The 20,070-nt window shown below is 39.5% G+C and overlaps 1 protein-coding gene across 2 annotated transcripts in view; it reads right to left on the bottom strand.

Moving 5' to 3' along the window:
- Positions 1 to 383: 383 nt before the first annotated feature.
- Positions 384 to 20,070, bottom strand: part of asic4a (acid-sensing (proton-gated) ion channel family member 4a) — an 87,889-nt gene continuing 68,202 nt past the window's right edge. Inside the window, exons 2-10 of one of the 2 annotated variants that reach the window (XM_035950485.2) lie at positions 18,746 to 18,890; positions 18,236 to 18,366; positions 17,956 to 18,109; positions 11,860 to 11,913; positions 8,007 to 8,160; positions 6,951 to 7,042; positions 6,709 to 6,788; positions 5,970 to 6,080; positions 384 to 4,877 (exon numbers count right to left, since the gene is read on the bottom strand). In XM_035950485.2, the coding sequence (XP_035806378.2) occupies positions 4,728 to 4,877; positions 5,970 to 6,080; positions 6,709 to 6,788; positions 6,951 to 7,042; positions 8,007 to 8,160; positions 11,860 to 11,913; positions 17,956 to 18,109; positions 18,236 to 18,366; positions 18,746 to 18,890 (1,071 nt within the window). In that variant the 3' untranslated portion in view covers positions 384 to 4,727. The remainder of the gene's footprint in view (positions 4,878 to 5,969; positions 6,081 to 6,708; positions 6,789 to 6,950; positions 7,043 to 8,006; positions 8,161 to 11,859; positions 11,914 to 17,955; positions 18,110 to 18,235; positions 18,367 to 18,745; positions 18,891 to 20,070) is intronic. The other variant, XM_023275213.3, reaches the window with a different exon arrangement.

A 20,070-nucleotide genomic window follows, 5' to 3' on the forward strand; every position in this document is an offset into this window, starting at 1 on the left:
GTTCAATCCCAGGACTTTCTCCTCCCACGTGGGCACAGTTGTTTCAAGCCCTCCAGAAACTGGTGCTAGAAAAATATGTTTTTTGGTTTTTTTCCCACAAAGGACTGGCTTCACCTAGAGGCTATTTTAAGAGACAGAATTACACAATTTGCAAGAAGTTTGGAAAAGCCCTCAATTTTCCCGACGAGATAATGGTGCTTTATTATGACTAGTCCTGTATTGTCTTCCCAGAACCATCTTTTGAGATGCTTTCCTGTAACCTTGTAAGTCAAAAACATGTCTCGGTCAGGAAATGCTTTAAAAAGATGGATGGAATCAGAGATATATTTTGACTGTGTTGTAAAGGAAAAAAATAGACAACATAGAGGGAATTCGGCTCCGGATTTAAGAGGCACTGGTTTTTATCTAAACTTTAATAGTCATTATATTTACCATATTTAACATTTAAAAAATGTGTTCTAACAGAGGAAATAATCACAAGATCACACTTCTGTACAAAATGTAAGCACTCCTTGTTGCTGCAGGGATGTGTCCATTTCCATTTCTGTCAGATATGGGATGAAATTGCTCCGTGTGAATTCCTGACAGCTCCTTGCATCACCCTGCACTTATATTTTTCTCTCAGGCCTCAGCTAGGAAAATATTCAACTGGGAAAAAAAGAGGACAAAACGGCAGATATTCAAAACTTAACATCTGTGGCTGGTTGGATTACATTAATTTTTATGGATAATGCAATAAGCACACACAGGCTCAATGTCATGGAGCTATAAAAAGATCGGTTCAAAGAGCTGTGCGAGAAAGGAGCTCAGAGTAGCGGCTTGAAGAATCCCAGGAATGTCAGCTACATGTTGTCAAGCAGGGAAGTCGTTCCATCTGCTACAGTACAGACCTGCTGCCCACTGCGCAGTCCTGTGGCACCTCACACAGACTGCTGCCGTAAAATCAGCTCTTTATGTTTCACTTATTTGCCTTTCTAAATGCTTTTGGATGCCAAATGAACCCAGCTGTGTTTTACAGTGCAGCTAAACATTCATCTTCAGGACAAAAAAGTCTTCCCACATCAACTCCTGGCTCCAACATTCAAACAAAACTCCACGATAAAAATGCAGCCCTGTATTCATCTCAACACACCAGGCCCTGTGTGACTTCTCCAAGGATAGCTACAATTATTGATGACAGAGGAGAAGATTGTTATGCATAGCCTGTACAGGATGCCATCAGAGACTGTGATTGGGAACCTTTTGAAAATGTCAAAGTGACACATGATTATGAATATTAAACAGCCATGTATAGCCCATGATTACTTGAAAGGAGGAGGGGATCTGACAGATGGTGACTGTGGAATCTCGTTGTGAGCCAAAGTAATGTATGACAATATTGCAGCAACAGAATACACCAATCAAATTAACACATAAAATTATGTTGTCATTTGTTAACATGAAATTCCGTAATGTGACTTTTTTTTTTAAAAAAAAAGGTCTCATGTATGTGAAGTATGGATTGTCTGCCACCTTTTTGTGCAGTAACTTTAGAATTTAGTCCAACAACTTTTGTTCACACTTTGCCACCAAAACACGATGCCTGATGTCTGTTTTGACACAAACAAATCCAAACTGCAGCATGATAGCAAATAATCTCCTAACAGGCTCAATCAAGATGGAAGATTTGTGATACAGCACATGGTACAACTGAATATGAATCATGTTTGGTTAACAGCAAGGCTGCAATTACATTACTATGGTCCAGTGTGTAAATGGATGATGGGACAGAAATGATTACATCAGAAATCAATCAGAAATGAAAATGCGCCCATAAAGCATTTCAATCATGCATCATTCCTAAATACTTCCGGTAATAAATGTACATGAACAATGAGCTGCAGACAATACAAGTCTGACTTTACCCTAACTTTTGAGAGAAGTCAAAAAAAAGTAAGAAAGATGGAAACTACATCATGAAGCCCAAAGAACTCACACACAAAGATTGGTGTCAAGTCAAGCTAAGCTAAATATTTTTCCCAGCTAGTAGAGATCCAGCTGATAGTTACTTGGGCAGCCTTGTGTACATTTCTTTCCACTGCAGGAACTTAAGCGTAGCAATCAACAACAAAACATAACCTGCAGCTATTGATTTTTCTCCCCTCTTTACTGTTGTCTGCTTTTTTCGGGGGTGGGGGGGGGTGTGGTAGCTGTAAATAAATTTGGGCTCTGCTCAGGAGGTGATACTAAAAGCAAGTTCCAGGTACTTGTAGTGTTTGCTGAAGTGCGTTTGACTATAATCGATGCAGCAGATTTGCTGTCACGTCACAGCGAGGGTATCGAGCTGGAAAATGTTTGTTGGACAAATACGTCTGGGCTCTTATTGGGCAATTCAACCTTTAAAAACAAAAGGCACGGCCTGACAGTGAAGGCAACGCATGAAGCAAGTGAAAAACTATGAACTGTAAGTGTAGGATCCCATTCTGGCTTGTGCTGCTCCCACCAGCTGAAACTAACACCTGTAGCTGTAGCTGTTGTCTCACACAGCTGCTTACACAACTCTTCTACTATAAGCATTATATAGTTATGTGACCTTGTACAGTTTTAACAGTCTGATGGAAAAACAATGGGGATTGTGTTTGTCTCTTTCAGGCTCCTGAGATTCTGTGGGAATATGCAGCAGTCCTGATAAGAGAGAACTTAGTGTTACGTTCCCATGTAAGATGGAAGAACAACATAGAGCTATCCTCCCATAACAGGATAAAGACAAGCTGTCCCAAACAGAGGCTACAGGCTATGGGGTATAAATACTGACAGTCCTTTTTGCTCGGGGAGCTCCTCTCCCATAACCCCGTGTTGTGTGAGCTTCTGCTGAATAAAGAGGTGCCGACTTCAAGAGCCTTGTTTTGAGTGTGATTCTTTGTCGTCACCCACTCAGTCCAAATGTCTATTTGTAATGGATGAGACAAGAGAAAACCTCAAAGCAAATCCTTCTTTGTAAGTTGTTAAAAGGCCTTTAAACGAGCTTCATAAGTCCATGCAGTGGAAAAAGGCTGACAGTGACTAAGCTGACCTTCTATGAAGTGACAAGTCTGATTCGGAGTCTTTGTTTTTATTTTTCACTCCCTCTTTACTAACTTGTGCTCTTAAAAATTTGTGATGTCCTTGTCCCGCCCTTTCAAGCTTAAGTATACCAATAAGAATACATCAGCCGTTGTCTGTTTACATTACAACTCTCTCTGTGTCTCCAGAGCTGGAATTGGTAGATAAAAACCTGACGACTGCAATAATACTCTCCTCGCTTTCTTTCTAAATACTCTGATTCTATTCTCCTCCTTTTTTTCCATGGTTCAGCTCAACTGAGCTGTGTCAGTCTAATGTGCTCAGTCAAGTGTGTGAAAATGTTAAAGTGCGCATGCAAACACATAAATAAACACACACACACACACACACACACACACACTGATGTCGGCTCCACACTGTAAATAGCTGCTGCATTTTTACAGTGGCTCTGGCCCACAGCAGAAGGAGATGACTTGGCGAAAAAAATAAAAATAAAATTCTGTCTGTTATTGCTTATGTCAGCTTAAAGTTTTGACGCTAACCAAAGAGAAGAGTGGATGGTGGGCGGAAATGGCTGGGAGAAAAAGAAAACTTCAAATACAAACAAGTCAAAGCTGAAAACATCATCCATATGCAAAGGATTTGTGTGTCATCTTGTACAAAGCAAGTACAAAAAGGAAATGATGGAAACATTACTGACGAGCCAAACAGTCCGTTCTTGTTACCTGGACAAACGTGTCGGTGTTTGGCAGTCTATCGCCGTGAACAGTATTTGCTACAATCGTGATCGCTATTTTCATATAAAAATCTTCTCTAAAATGTATAAATAACTAAAATCAATGTTACATAAGTTATATATTAACTAAATATAAACAACAACCATTGAAACAGAACTTTTAGAACGTTCTCATTTTTAAGTTGGACTTTATGTACAAGTACAATGCTACTCTCTAACACCTTAACCACAAATCAGACAAAGTGAATCATGTGGAAAGATGCTGCTAGATCCTCTAAGCCAAGTTCATACATTTCAGCCTAAATAATTCCCCTCATACTTTGGATGGTGCAACACGAATAACGTTTGCTTACTGAAGTATTGTCTTCTTGTATACAATATAGAACATATAGATAATAGTATCTCTTTAAATAATTACATAATGTATCATGTGCAATGACTTGATATGGTACAGTGTGTTCTCCATGTAGAAGAAGGAGTAGTTTGAGGAGAAATATATGAAGGGATATAGACAGAAAGAAATCTGAGACGCTAGCTGAATAAATAAATCATATTTCCCCTTTTTTTTGGAGTATAAACTGGATCAAGGTGACATGCAGTCCTCCTCTTGTTCCCATGTAGTGATCATGTACCAAAAGTTGGTCCTGAAATCACAGTGCCTGGAATCACAGAGTGAAGCAGGGCAGAGTTGAGTGGAGTCCCGTCCACAGAGAGCAAGAGAGAGAAAGAGGGAGAAGAAGAAGAAGAAGAAGAAGCCGTGTCCGATTTGTGCCTACATACTGTACGTACAAGTGGTTTGTTAGCAGCACAAGTTTGGTGTTTGACTTTGGCTGTAGCTTTTCACTGGTGACAGCAAAGGAATGACAGAAATGCCACGGGTCTGTCATTGATCTCAACACAGACAGCTCTTATCTTTTGTTGTCACCAGGACTGGAAACAATGGTTGGCTTTAGCAAGCGAAGTCCTCAAACACCCCGTGGTGTCCGGCGTGATGGCGGTGGGGGTGAGGGTGGGGGAGAGGGTGAGGGTGGTGGTGATTGGGGAGAATCGTGTTGGCGTACGCTCCCTCTGGGTGACTCCGTGTCATGTCACTGGGCTCCTGTTGGAAACACAACCAAGACAGTCAACTTCAAGATCATGTCCTGATAACATGTGACGGTGTTTGGACAAAAATGTGTTGTGAACACTCGACCCTGTCTCTGCTGTACTTCACTCACACTTTACATGGGCACTTCACTTGTGGTGCTTTAAAACTGTAATTTTAACCCTTTGATGTGCAGCGTGGGTCAGGAGATACCCGTTTCCATTGGATTTGGGTCACTTTTGACCCCTGTTGTGCATCAAGAGGTGAAGAAAAACAGTTTGAGGTGTTGCTTATTTACTTTCTTTACAAGAGTGAGATGAACAGATCAATATAAGTCTCATATCTGTGTCCTAAAGGTTGGGTTTAGGATAAATAACACTACCAGTCAAAAATTTGGGCACACCTTCTCATTCAGTGCTTTTATTTACTTGTATTATTTTCAGCATTGTAGATTAATACTGAAGATTAACACTGTTTTGTTTACAACATAATTCCATATGTATTATTTTATAGTTTTGATGTCTTCAGTATTAATCTACAATGTACAAAATAATGAAATAAAAAGCATTGAATGAGGAGGTGTGCCCAAACTTCTGACTGGTAGTGTACATTTCAGCACTGTGTACATTTTTAAACTATATGGTGAACTCCTACATAACAAAAAAAATCCAGGTTAGCATGAATTTATTTCCAAATAAAAATTGACAATAAATGGGGGGTTCTGCCTCTGTCTTAAACTAATTCTTAAACTAACTCTGTGTCCACTGATGAGCTCAAGAGTGAATTTTTTTTACCACTTGCTATGGTTTTTGTATGTATTATAGAATTAGGACACTATTATAGTTAGATATGAGATAAGAAGTCTATTGTTCAGAACTACAGTAACTGATCTGAGCTCTAGGGGAGGATGTGCTTGGCATGGTGGTAAAGACGAATTAGGAACATTGAACTTCTTCATTATTTTAGTAGTGGAAACGTATTCATTTGCTTCTCTCTTACTTACTCCTCTGTTGTTTTGTAATGTTGCTCCACCGCCACAGGGTAAGTTGTACACTCAGCATGAAAACAGTGTATGTATTATTTGTTACAGTTCAGTGTGTGCTGTACCTTTGCTTTCATTTCCTCTAGACCCACTGTTGCAACAGTGCTGGTCTGCTGCTTGTTCTTCTTCTCCTCTTTCTGCGGCCTCAGCAGACGCTGTAGCCGGTGCTTGATGACCTGGTTTCACCGAGACCACGGCAGCAGAGAGGGTGAAAGAGCAGAGATGAGGGAGGGAGACATGAGCTGCAGCAGCGTGAAGAGTTCATCCAACATGATGTCTGTGTTACAGTCCCTCCCTCTGATTTTGCTTTATTCATACATGTTTGGCAGTCAGCAGGCAGCTGGCTACGGGGCTTAAAGGGGATACAGATGAGGCAGGAGTTCATTTCATGATCAGCGTTAGTAGCATGTCCTCTGCTCAGGCCTGAGCGGATATTAGCTTCTCCTGCCTGGGAATCAAATAAAACTTCTCCCATGTATAATAAGCGATAACATTCGCACTGCCAGTCCTGTCGTCAGATTTTCTGATGATAATGTGTGGGAAGAACATTGAGGAATACCAACGTGCTCAGTGGAAACATTGGCGAATAAAAAAAACAATACTTTGTCAATACTGAGGGAAATTAAAGCAAACAAAGGAGCACTAATGTGTTTTGTAAATAGTGACTCTTTGCTTGCAACAGAGTTCTTTCTAATATCCAGCAGGACAATGGCTGTTAATTATTGCTAATTATACCACAGACACTGCAGGTCTGATTTCATGTTGTGATCGGCTCGTGTGCGCGGGTTTGAATGAACACTGTACCTCATAGATGTAATCCAGTATTTCTAAGACTGTCAGGATGCTCGCTCCAATGAATAAGCCCATCTGTCCACCAATGTCACCTGAAAACAAAGTACTTAACTACTTAACAAGAGGCACAGTGGACTCAGGAACAAAGCTGTTCCTATTTTCTGCTAATGGCAACTATAAAAAGCACTTCCATTCTGCTCCAGCAAGTCTATATAACATTGAGAAAATAGGGTGAAAATGGATACAAATCTTACCTAATAAACCTGCAACATCGTACGCTTTCTTCTGCTCAATTGTTTCATAGTTAAGGGCTTCAAAGAAGATATCCAAGACTAGGAAGTTGTCTCTGGAAAAACAAACGGAGTGTAAATGGCATAAAAGACAAATAAACTTGAGCTGTTCCATAATTCACTGCAAATATAATTTGAAAAACAAAAATAAAAACATATCAAGTGATTTTTATGTTCCCTGAAACTGTCATGACAGGATTGTCAGTCCGGCAGTGCTTTACACAAATCTAACCAGCGATTGTGAGATAATGAGGTGTTGCAGGGTTTAACTGAGATGTGCTGACAGCCTGCTTAGTCACTGCCATGTCCCTGATCTCTCTGGATTTACAAAGCCTGGTAATATTAAATGCGGTGAAGCAGCATGTGCTCTTTGGTTTAGGCGTATTTACCCTCCGCTACATCCCTGATGATTAGGCACTGAGGGGAATTACAGCATAAGCATATTAGTTACTCCACTGAACTTGCTATGATCGAAATATTAGCCAATGTCCCATAAAACATATTGCAGAACAGCATTAAATGCTAGTAGAAGGCCTTATGTTCACTACACCAGAAGAAACGATGTCCGAACACAATTTACTTGCTTTTATCTAGAGCTTTCCCAAAAATGACATTACATCTTCCTCGTGGTACTAATATATTTAATGGAGTTAATCATTATCAAGATGTTTGATTTTAATGGACCATTACCCAACAGAAAGACTAAAGGAGCCCGCAAGGAATTGCAAATGATCTAAACAGCAGCAATAAACTTAGAATCTCAAACACAACACAATTAATGATTACAATTGGAACATTAATTAAAAAATGATGCATATATTCTGACAATCTGTTTCCAATTAGCAGTCAAAAAATAAAGTGATGCCTGCGTTAAAATCAACAAGATTTTTGTTTGTATTTGTGGTTGTGTGTGTTGTGTTGGTGATAACAGACTGGAGGTCATAGTTTATGGCCCTTTTACTGAGCACCACATCACTGCTCATAAGTGAGTTAAGTCTTGCTCAAGGTTCTCCGTCATACCTGATGTAGTCCTCCGACTTGTCGTATTTCCTGGACAGATAGCGAGCCGAGCCTTTGCTGGGAATTTTGACCATGGAGAGCTCTTTACCGTAGCGGGTGAGATTACAGGGAGTCTCGCATGGACAGGTATCCCCACTGTTCTTCTGTAGCTGTGCTGTACCACAAGTGCAGTGCCGGGGGGGTTAACAGATACAGACCGGGTCAGTTTCAGAGCTGATTTCACTTTAGCAGAGAACCATACATGATACTAGGCAGAATGTAGACACAAAAAGGACTGTAACACTGAAGTCAGATTCATAATTGTCATTACATGCAACTTTTTCTTTTACATTACTCATTTCTATTTGAGTAATTGTGAAACTAAAAATACTGATTGATGCAGCTTCAATGTTGTCTGTTGAAATACAATCGACCAAAGAAGTGAGTAAACCCCTGTGCAATATCACAGTTGCATTACTTCGAGGTTAAACAAGGGGAAACTAAAAATTCAGGTTCCACATTAGGAACTTAATGCAACAGAGGTCAGTACGCTTTGACAACTGATATTTGAATATTTTCTTTTTTTCAGTACTCTGTATGTCCACCTTTTTTTATGATGACAGACTCAGTCCTCGACATGGAGGATGCCAGTGTTGCACAAATTTCTGGACATTTCTGTCATTCTTCAGAGAATGTTTTTACAGCTGGTCTTTGCTGGAGGGGTTTTCTTGCTCTGCCTTTCTCTGTAAAACACCTCAAAGGTTTTCTGTTACATTCAAGTCAGGAAACATACTTGGGCAGGTTGTAGTCTTCACTTTCTTTTTCAGAAACTGTGATTTTGGCAGTGTGCTTTGGATCACTATCATGCTGGAATATTCCTCTTCTGCCAAGCTTCTGCAAACTGGGAGTCGTGTTGTCAGATAGTATTCTGGTGTATCCACAGGCAATCATGTTGCCATCTAGGAATGTCGTTACCTCAACACCTTTTGCACTCATGCAGCCTCATATCATCACACTCCCACCTCTGTGCTTCACTATCGGGACTGTGCGTTCACTGTGGTAGTCCTGGTCGGGTTAATGCCAAACATGCTGGACTCCATAAGAGCTGAACAAATCTATCTTGGTTTCATCTGACCAAAGAATGTGCTCTCAGAATTTCTCAGGTTTTGCTTCATGCCTTTTAACAAAGTTTAGCCTTGCAGTTTTGCTACTGAGTTGCAAGCAAGTTTTTCTTGGATGGCGTCCATAGAGGTTGACATTAAGCATTGTCCTTCTCACTGTCTGATCTCTCACAGAAACTTTGATTTCCATAGATAACCCTGTGCCAAGTCTAAAGCACTTGCTTGTCTGTTTATCAGAGCCAGACTGTACAAGAAGCGTACTGTCCGTGGTAACTTTTTAGGAGGACGCCAATATCTCTCTGATTAATGGTACTACAACTTAATCTATTCCTCCTGATTACTGCTGAAACTGTGTTTCAGCTGATTTTTAGTTCACCGCTGATCTTTCTGTATCCTTTTCCATCTTTGCAAGGACTCACAATCAGATTTTTCCAGTCGTCTGACTTTTCCTTTCCATCTGGAGTCATCAGGCAGATGAACAGATTAGATACGGCCCATATGTCCAAGTTCTGTTGTTCATTTTAGAACAATTTTTATGTGGTTAGGCTAATTGGGAAGTTTTGTTGCAATGATCACAGGTCTTTTAACTTGTCTGTTAGTGATCACAGATATATTTACTTCTATTTTTGTCATTGAGTTTCCACTTGAGGCCTGTATTTTCAACATGATCTTTCTTAAATATTCAAAGTTTTGGTTTGTTCATAAGAAGAAATCCTTTATTTGCTAACTAAGAAATGTCCTTTTATTGAAGGTTGATACAGATTTGAATGAATTGACTGTTTTAAGTGATATTGCACAGGGGTGTACTCATTTAGGTTGTATTATACCGCACTCACAGAAAAGATGCGTTTCTAATCAGCTGGTTCAAGACATTTCAAAACTAGATCCAGTCAACATTTCAACCACTGTTCCAAATGAATAAACAAGCTACAGACTACAGGTAACTACAGCAACTTAGGAACACATTGTGGTACATGTTAAATCTCATGACGATGATTTAAATAGATTTACTTTACTAAGTGACAATTGGATGAGCACAAATGTACATGCATACACTACCATTCAAATGTTTGGGGTCACCTCAGCAATTTCATGTTTTCCATGAAAACTCACACTTTTATTCATGTGCTAACATAATTGCACAAGGGTTTTCTAATCATTAATTAGCCTTTCAACTCCATTAACTAACACAATGTAGCATTAGAACACAGGAGTGATGGTTGCTGGAAATGTTCCTCTGTACCCCTATGGAGATATTACATTAAAAATCAGCCGTTTCCAGCTAGAACAGTCATTTATCACAAGGTCTAGACTGTATTTCTGATTAATTGAATGTTATCTTCATTGAAAAAAATGCTTTTCTTTTAAAAATAAGGACATTTCTAAGTGACCCCAAACTTTTGAACGGTAGTGTATGTGCTGATTTAGTAAAATATACATCGATATACCAATTAATACAGATGAGTAAGCCTTTTGTTGTGTGGCTTTTTCACTACAGTTTGTGTGGAAATTATGTTACTCCTCATGGTTGATGTTTATTCCAGCTTTCCTTGTATATTTGATTTAACAAATTCATTATAGCATTAAAAGTAAATCTAGAATCAATAGTTTATAAAGGACAAACTGTGCAATAATTTCGAGCTCATGTTCAGTTTTTATACCCTTCTTTAGCAGTGGGTGCTTCCATATTTGAAACATATGATATGAATTAACAGACCAGCATCAATCAGCATCTTAATAAAATAATGTGTTAATCTAACCGTATAGTCTAATAGACAGCAGCTATAGGGACGGTGTTAGCAGTAATTCTGTGTCAACATTTGCTCACTGGTGAAGTACAGTAAAGTGCGACAGAGGACTTTGGCACGTTACACCCAATTAACATGTAGGCACCAATGGCTTGCATGTTAACAAATATATATTTATAATCCTTAAACAACACAACACTCACAGGAGAGTAAATAGCTTTTCCCAATCTCTCTGTTTAAATTCCGCACGCATTCATTCCAGACAAAAACGGGTAGAGTGAGCACTGAAAGCAGTAATTATAATTTGATGATTTATGTATTTAATAACTCTAACAATTAGGTTATTTGTATGCAGGAGCATGATGGCATATATTCTCTGCCAGATACGGGAACAAAACACCTTTATAATACAAATATATAAATTATATTTTAATGTATTACCTTTCGTAGAGGGTGAATCTATTCACACCATTTGATTCAGGAATATGACCCACATGAATATGCTCCATTCATGTAAGATATATCTAAGATTTCATTCAGCCATATTTTAAACAGGGTTTGAATTCAGTGAAGAGAGACATAATTAAATTTCAGGCTTATTCAGCTGAGAAATGATAATTCTAGTTATATGTCTGTCATGCCAATAAAAAAAACCCTGTATTTTCTTTTTTTCATTGGAATGCCTTTGAAGTCAAGGTTCAGTAACGCTATCTGCTCTGTGAGCGGAGTGAGGTCAGAGTCAAGGCTGAGGGTGGGGGATGCAGATACACAGGAATGAAGTGTAGGTTTAATATTAACAGTTCAACAATGGAAGCAGCAGAGCCATCAAGCTCTAAAGTGACTAAATCACAATGAAGAAAAGCCATTTCAAAATATCCAGTCTACCTCCAGGTATTTGTATAACAGAAAAAAAAAATCCTTATCATATTTACTGATTGTGTTTCCATTTCCCTGTGGGGGAGTCTATTGTAATGAGAAAAGAAATGAAGGAAGATTGTTTCTTACCAAGTGCTTTGTCAACACAGTTGACTTTACTGGGAGGGCAGATATCTGCAGTTCCTGGAAAGGAGAGCAGAAAATGAGTCTGATCAATCAGAAACAAAATGATCAGTGACCCGTGTCTGCTGCAATGAGGAAGCGTGGCTGTGAACAACAGTCCACAGCTTATCATTCATCTCCAAATGAAGGCAGGCACACAGAGGATGACTTCCATCCACGCAGCCCGGGCCATCTTGGACGTCTGTCCTTGATTGCACTGAGAAATGGAGCATGCTGGCTCCACCCGCGAGGCATATTTAGAAAGTCTTTAAAAAACAATCAATGAGTCACTTCCATGCAGACAAACATACTGCCTGGGCCATTAATGACAGGTATTCATCAGCAGCACAATTAATTTGTTTGTCTGTCTGTGAAATGTTCATGGGGTTAATGTTTTGTGGAAGTCTCCTTCCCAGTCGCTCAGGAATGTTAATTATTACACAGTAAACTTGTGTCTGATCACACTGTCAGTTGATTCTCATCAAAGCAAGATTTCTTATAACTTTTCAAAGAGTGATTTCAAGAAGCCATTACTAAATAGTATATATTATTTAACATATTCTTTAAATTTCACTATATATATATATATTTTTTTGTCTTAAAAATTCTGTGTGGAGGCAAAAGCTGTGCAGTGTTTCTGTCTGCTGTCCACACATCAAGAACAAGAACAAGTTAATAGCTTTTTTTGGGTGATCATCCAAATATAGAAATAGGCTGAAACACTGAAATATTAATCTTGAAGCAGGCCAGTCTGGGAAACACAGTTTTGCTTCTAGACCTCACAGTTCAAGGGTTATGAGCGTTGTAAGTGACCACATGGTGGCACAATCCACCTCAAAACTCCATCATTTGTTTGGCCAAATTTTTGATAACTGTGGAGTCACTTTTGTAATATCCTGCTGACAAACAAACACAGAGGCATGAATGTGAAAGCATCATCTACGTGGTGGATGTGACAATAAAAATGACTTGAAAACAGCATCTTAAAAAGGCAAGAAAAACAAACGACAACAAAACTATTCCGGCACAAGATAGTCCAAAATTGTGGGCTACTGACTACAGACTGGCTCTGCAGACTCAAAGTGAAGACAATTTGCTGGGATGTTGAGGAGGCTGTAAAGAGCTGCTGGATAATGTAAGTGAGCACAAGAACAGAAATGGATTACAAACATGTGTGTTGTTTCCTCTAAAACAAACCAAGCATGAATCAATGTAACAAACTGAAATCTGTAATAGCACCCAGTAACACGGCTGCTGCTGCTGCCGAGAGGACAGAGGACTGCTGGAGAAATTACAGAGCACTGTGTGGTCACTTTAAGGCTGTAAAACTATTTTCTATTCACAAGTTAGTCTCATTTCGCCTCGGAAAGCTTTTGAACCAATTGCTTTCTGGACCCTTATGGCAGGATTTCATTTCATATGCAACAATAAATTCTATTCACTATTGATAAGTGCAGTGAAGTAATGCGAGCTACTTGCTACCTGACCAAAGCCCTCTTCTGGGAGCAAATGGCCTGGAAAAGCTTCTACATTTATTACATCTGACATAATAAATTTCATATCTGCTGTGATACATCATCACAGGAAGCTAAGAGATTCTGCCGCACTCCAAACACCTCTGCTCTGTCCTCCCCAACTGTTCATTTCCTGTTCTGCTGTCCTTTTTCTTACTTATGTCATTCATTTGAAAGATTACTATAATATAAGACTATTTCTGAGTAAGTAATGTTGCCAGACAGCACAGTGGTGAGAAAGAGGAATTTATATACACTATTGTTCAAAACTTTGGGGTCACTTAGAAATGTCCTTATTTTATTTTATTTTTTTTAAAGAAAAGCATTTTTTTTCAATGAAAATGACATTAAATGAATCAGAAATACAGTCTAAAATGACTATTCTAGCTGGAAATGGCTGATTTTAATGGAATATCTCCATAGGGGTACAGAGGAACATTTCCAGCAACCATCACTCCTGTGTTCTAATGCTACATTGTGTTAGCTAGTGGTGTTGAAAGGCTCATGGATGATTAGAAAACCCTTGTGCAATTATGTTAGCACATGAATAAAAATGTGAGTTTTCATGGAAAAAAGTGTTTGGGTGACCCCAAACTTTTGAACTGTAGTGCAGGTGTAGATGTGATATACAGTCATGTGAAGAATACAGTAGAGCCCCAGACACTGTTGACTTTCAGCATATTTGAACGAGGAAAGATGTGATCCTCTTGGAAACAGTGTCTACAGATAAAAGTGATATAGCTACTCAAACAAATGACAGAAAATTTACTTATTTTTGTCATTTTCAGAATTTACATAATATGTGATTCTGCTGCTTCTTGACACACCTCTGTTAAGTCCTTACTACAATAATTCTATCAAAAAAGTTTATCATTCTAGAGTACCACAGAAAAATTAAGCATATTTATTGCACCTTCCAAAAAATGGGTTCCAGATAAGGTGCAAATAATTAGAACCACCTTAAGGAGCGACTGGGAGAACCTGTATTATTTAAAGCTCTGACATTTGGGGTCTGGCGTTCTTTTTGCTGTTGAAGTGTGTGGTGTCATCATGCCAACAACTGAACAGCTCTCCAAGGCCTTCAGGATAAAGGCTGTGGATGCCGATGAGACTGGCGAGGGATTTAAAAAATTTGAAATATCATTCCACTCCGAAGACAATCATCTTCCACTGGCACAGATTTCAAATGACTGATAATTTGTCCTTGTCCGGCCGCTCCAGCAAAATCAGCTCACGAGCAAACTGTTAGACGCAAAACAGCCTCTCAGAACCCGTAAACCTTTATCACAGGATCTGCAGGTAACTCTTGCAACTGCTGGTGTCAAAGTCTTGATCTACAATCAGAAAGATGTTGCCCAAATTAGACCTGTGTGTGTGTGGTGTGCCAAGAAGAAGCCATCGCTGTCCACAACGGAGAAATTAGAGCAAGAATACAGTTTGCCAAAGAGCTTATAAGCAAAGACGAATCAAAGATAGAGCTTTTTGGCCACAGTAACAGTAGACATGTTTGGCACAGGCCAAAGGCTGCTTTTTAGGAGAACAACCTCATACCAGCGATGAAGCATGCTGGTGAAAATGTTATGGTTTGGGGTTGCTTCGCTGCCTCAGGGGCTGGGCAGCTCGCAGTCTTTGAGGGTTATGGAATGGCCTAGAAATAAGCCGGCCAGATTTGAGTCCCATTGAAATATTGTTGGGGGATTTGAAATGGGCAGTACATACAAGAAAACCCTCAAACAGTTTGCAGCTGAGAGAATTTTGCATGGAAAAGTGGTCAGAAATTTAAACAAGCCCTCATCAGACACTGATGGACAATTATGCAAAACGCTTACAAGAAGTTATTTTCCTACTTTTGAATAATAATACCTCTACTGATATTTATGCTAATTTATTGTGCTTTTCAAGTTTGTCACATTTATTTGTTTCAAAGAGGATCAAATGTTTTTTGACCAAATATGTCAAGACAATTTCCCTGGAGTTATGTTTGTACAGGCGTGTTGCATCAAACAAGAACAAGTGAAGTGTGATACAACCAGTGTGTTACTTAGTCAAGAACAATCTTAGAAATCATGAGAAGATACTGCAGAGTGCACGAATTCTCCTCAGATCACACCACCACTTCAGTCCATTATAGACTGCAAATCGAAGTTTGAAGCGTGTGACTCCTATGTAAAGGTGTCACATGAAAACCACACCATTTATATTTTATAATGATCGGATTTCTTCTGGGGAAAACCCTATAGTATGTAGTGTGGGGTTAAATAAGTAGCAAAACTTGTTCTAGAGCAAATCAAACGTCTCATACCAGTTTGTTCATTTAAGTAAATCAGTTGTGGATTTAAACTGCACTTTGCTGATGTGGAAATGAGAATGTATACATGGTAAGATTGCTGCATTAGCTTTAAAGGCTACCATCCTCAACATGCCTATTTGTTCGACACATCAGCAAAGCAGCTTGCATTCAGTGACTCAGCTCTTTGACTTGCCGCACTCGAGCCATGATGATGCACACACTGAGTAAGCCCAAACATCACACTTTGCGTTTGTAGGACTGCTCACATGGTGGTACTGCAGTTATCACTGCTGTCAGAGAAAGATCATCAACCTAACAGGCATGAATTTGCATCATGTCTCCACAACAATTAGATTCATTGCTACGGAAAGATGGTCTCTGAAAATGTATCCTGACTTCCATGCCAGCAGAAAGTTCACACTAGGAGTTTTGAGTGATAGACGAAATAGATTTAAGGGAATTTGCCAAGTAGCAATGTCGAAGGCTAAAAAATTTAGGAAAACTGCAGTTCCTCGAAAGGCCACTTGGGGCTGTCTCTGAAAGTGAGTAAACCTGTAAAGACCTTAATGTTAAAATGTGCAACCGAACAGCAGAAATAAAGATGTTTACGGCCTGGTACAAAAAGTGATTCCTGTCTCTATGGCTAATTTACCTGTTCATGACAACGGTACTGTGGAAATTTTTTTTTAAATCAAACTGATCTTTTAAAAATTGTATTCAGACTTAAAATTATGCATCATTAAGGGGTGGGCTGCTTCGTCTGTCATAGGGCAGTCCATGGTTCAGGGATCCATGCATGGCCACCTGCTACACCTCTGTATTCATTTTTTTGCATTTTCTTTAAGTTAGGTGGAGTCAGCCATTGGCCAGAACCATCACACTGATGTTCAAAACAACTGTTCAGTGAGCTTAGATGTGAAGTCATGGACAGTTTGTCCATCTTCACATACAGTCTGTGCCCTGCAACCATCAGGATGAATTATAATAGCTCTGGTGATCTCTGAATTTTGCACATAGTGCTGTCGTCATGTTTAAGACCATGTATGGAAAAATCTAATGAGATTCATCAACTTCAGCTATGTTTTGTGCTTAGCGCTAGTAAAAATATATTCGCATGCTATCATGCTAAACAAAGACGATAACTGTGATTAAAATTATAGCTGAGAAACATCAGTACATTGTAGCGTTCAGCTGAGCCCATGAAGTGTTTCACACAGCCACTAACATTGCTTTAGACACTTGTTATTGATATAAAAACACTAACAATAATACTTATTTCCGTTATTTATTTAAGGCATAAAATGTGCTCAATAACAATCCTAATAGCAATTGCTTCTATTATGATGGGAATCATTCAATAACGTTTTCCTTTTTCTACTGAATTTTGCTCCAACAAATTACGCCAAACAATATAATATATAACATCGACAGAAACTTATTTGTTCTGTGCTTCATGAAACTCAAGACTGGGTTTAAATTAGATATGTGTTCCAGGCAATATGTCATTATGTGAGTAAATGCCCAAATAATCCAATATAGTCAGAGGTCCTTAGTGCAGTCTGGAAGCCATGTACCAGTGGAAACTAAACAAGAACAACCAAGACTAGAGGTAATAATCCATCATAATAATTAATGAAAGCCACAGGAGGACAACAGAACAATTTCCAAACAGATGGAGATGGATGAGAAAAAGGATCCCAAACTCATTGAGAATGTAGTCTGATGTGTCACTGACCAGAGAGCTGGCAGCACTGCTGAAGAGCATCCCACTCCAGATATCAAGCATCAAGGTCAGGCATGTGGCAGCCTAAATTATATCTGTGCTGGAACGATTCAAGTGGGCAAAAAACTGGTGGCTTTTTTTGTACAATGGGTCATCAAATATCGAGCAAATACTGGGCTGACTGGGTGTTTTTCAATTATCAAAGGCCAACCAATGATGGAAATACTTGAAAACACTGACTATGTTGGAGTATTTCTTTCCACATCTCACAATATAGGCTTTGTTACTGTATATATGCTATTTCATTCCCTTAAAGTTATGAAGATCAGCAACAAAGGATCTGTGCTTATCTGTTTTTTAAATCTGAAATTATTACGGTTCACAGCTCTACAGTCTTCAGTACCTAGAGTTACAGTAACATTACTTGAGAGAATTAATTATTAATTTGTGCGCATTTGTAATTCATGCACACACATTCTCTGTTCCCATGACCCCTATTCTGCTTTGAATTAAGAAAACAGAAGGGATGATCTTACCAGGCATGTGCACCATTCTGCACTTGCACACCCGTAGGACCTCGTTGGTCTCGCAGAGCAGGCGACAGGCACTGATGCTGTACGTGTCGTATCCTGGGAACTTCTCTTTGCTGGTGGAGCGGCAGTTCCCCCAGGGCTGGGGCAGGTAGGTCAGCTAAGCACACAGAGATTTATTAGACCTCAATCTGAGCCACCAGGGGCGAACGGTTGCAGCGAGAACAGTAATCAGGCGGTGGGGGTCGGGGAGCTGGGATGGTGTGTTGTGATGAAGAAGACCTACTCTCTGCTCCTGACATGAAACAAAGGTCTGGAAGCCCGGAGAGACGCCGAAGCCCAGCTGGTGAATGTAGGGAGGCTCGTCCTGACTGTGGATTTGAACTCGGATGCCGGCCTCCAGGGACGTCTCATCTTCTCATCAGGATGAAACGGAGCACGGCACGTTGCAAAGGGAGAGTACAAGAGAATTTCAGATGGCTGCTTCATCTGACAGCTTGGACTTGGTTTGACGCTAACCAAAAACCATATTTCAGTCATGTTTAAAAAATAAGCCAGGAAGGATTAATATTATGTGACAACGCAAGGGCATATCCGGGGTAGTGCATGTGGTTCAGGAATTCCCTTTCGACAAATCACATTTTTCAGGTGCAGCAAAGCAATCAAAACATAAATTATTTACAGTACATGACCCGGAGAAATGTATCGAGGTTGTTTTTGATTTAAACTGCAGCAGTGGTATGTCATGTTGGAGCATAGGACAGGATTACAATGAACAAATAGTTTTGAGGCTTACTTGTCTCTCTCCAGATGGGCAGATACTCATCCTGCTGGATATCCAACATGATCTCCAGCCCATTTCCCATTCCACCCTGCTTGGTTTTCCTGGATGTAGTCTTGTTGCCATTAAAAGTGTAGCATTTCCCGTATCTGGTGTAAACCTGGGAGAGAGTAGATTCATATCATGAACATCACCATAAACATGACAAAGTCCACATGCTGGATGTGCCAGCTTGTACTAGCAATGCATTGGAATGAAGGCAGAGATATAGTGCAAGAATAAATCAGCAAGCTGAGTCTCTGCCTGGACAAGTTGCTGAATATTACCCACAAACCTCTGGATGCAGTCTGCTGGCTCAGTCCCTCATGGACTTTGATAAGCTGTATTTGAATCAATTTCCAACACCCACCACACAAACCCAGCACAATGCTACTCAATAGTATCACCATCCCACTGAAATATCAAATGGCATAAGAGATTCTTTAATCTTTCTTGAAAAGAAAACAAAAGACAGAGAGGCTGCTTTAAATAAGCTATCACAGCACAACCTATCAGAGGAGCTGTCTCTGTGGGGGACACATCATCTCTTTGTTTATACCTCTCATCTAAACTGCTGCACTGCAGAAAATATCCATCTTACAAGTCATTTAACTGTTATCTCCTCTGAGTTTTAAAGGCACAATCCGTGATCCATGTGTAAACAAAAGGGTACTGTAGTGACACCACTCAAATCCAAAGGATTACACAGCCAGTAAACACCACCAAACTCAAGTCTTTTAATTCCCACACTAGAATAAAAGAACAAAAAGAAGAACATCCCCCCCCCTCAAAAAAAAAAAAAAATCTCAGTTATTAATATTTTCTGATCCTGATTGAGGTTTAAATCCTCCAATAGTTAAAAAAAAAAAAACTATACAGTGGGACATTTGCTAAATTTGTCCCCTGAACAGTGATGTGCAATCATAGCTTAGAAACCATAACCAGGTATGGCAGGTGTCCAGCTTAGGATTTCTCCACACGTTGAAGCTGTGTTTGCCAGGCTCTAGGAAGGGCGAGACTCTGCATTTAAAGAGTAGAGGAGGGCAGTGTCATTTTTTTGGCCTTTCCAAAGTCAGAAACACAAGCAAAAAGTGCAAGGAATAAGTCAAACAGTGAATTTATCTGTGTAAAGTGAGGTTACATGTAGAAAAAAATGCGGTCAACGTGACCTGGGTTAATGTTATGTTTGGCAAACAGTCTGATCTTACATTTTTCCTTAAGCTATTTCTACAATGTAAAACGCTACACTGCAGTAAAAGTACAGCACTTTTTCTTAAAGAATCATCAGGTTATGAGGTTGC

Source organism: Amphiprion ocellaris, chromosome 11 (assembly GCF_022539595.1).
Source record: "Amphiprion ocellaris isolate individual 3 ecotype Okinawa chromosome 11, ASM2253959v1, whole genome shotgun sequence".
Lineage (NCBI taxonomy): Eukaryota > Metazoa > Chordata > Actinopteri > Pomacentridae > Amphiprion > Amphiprion ocellaris.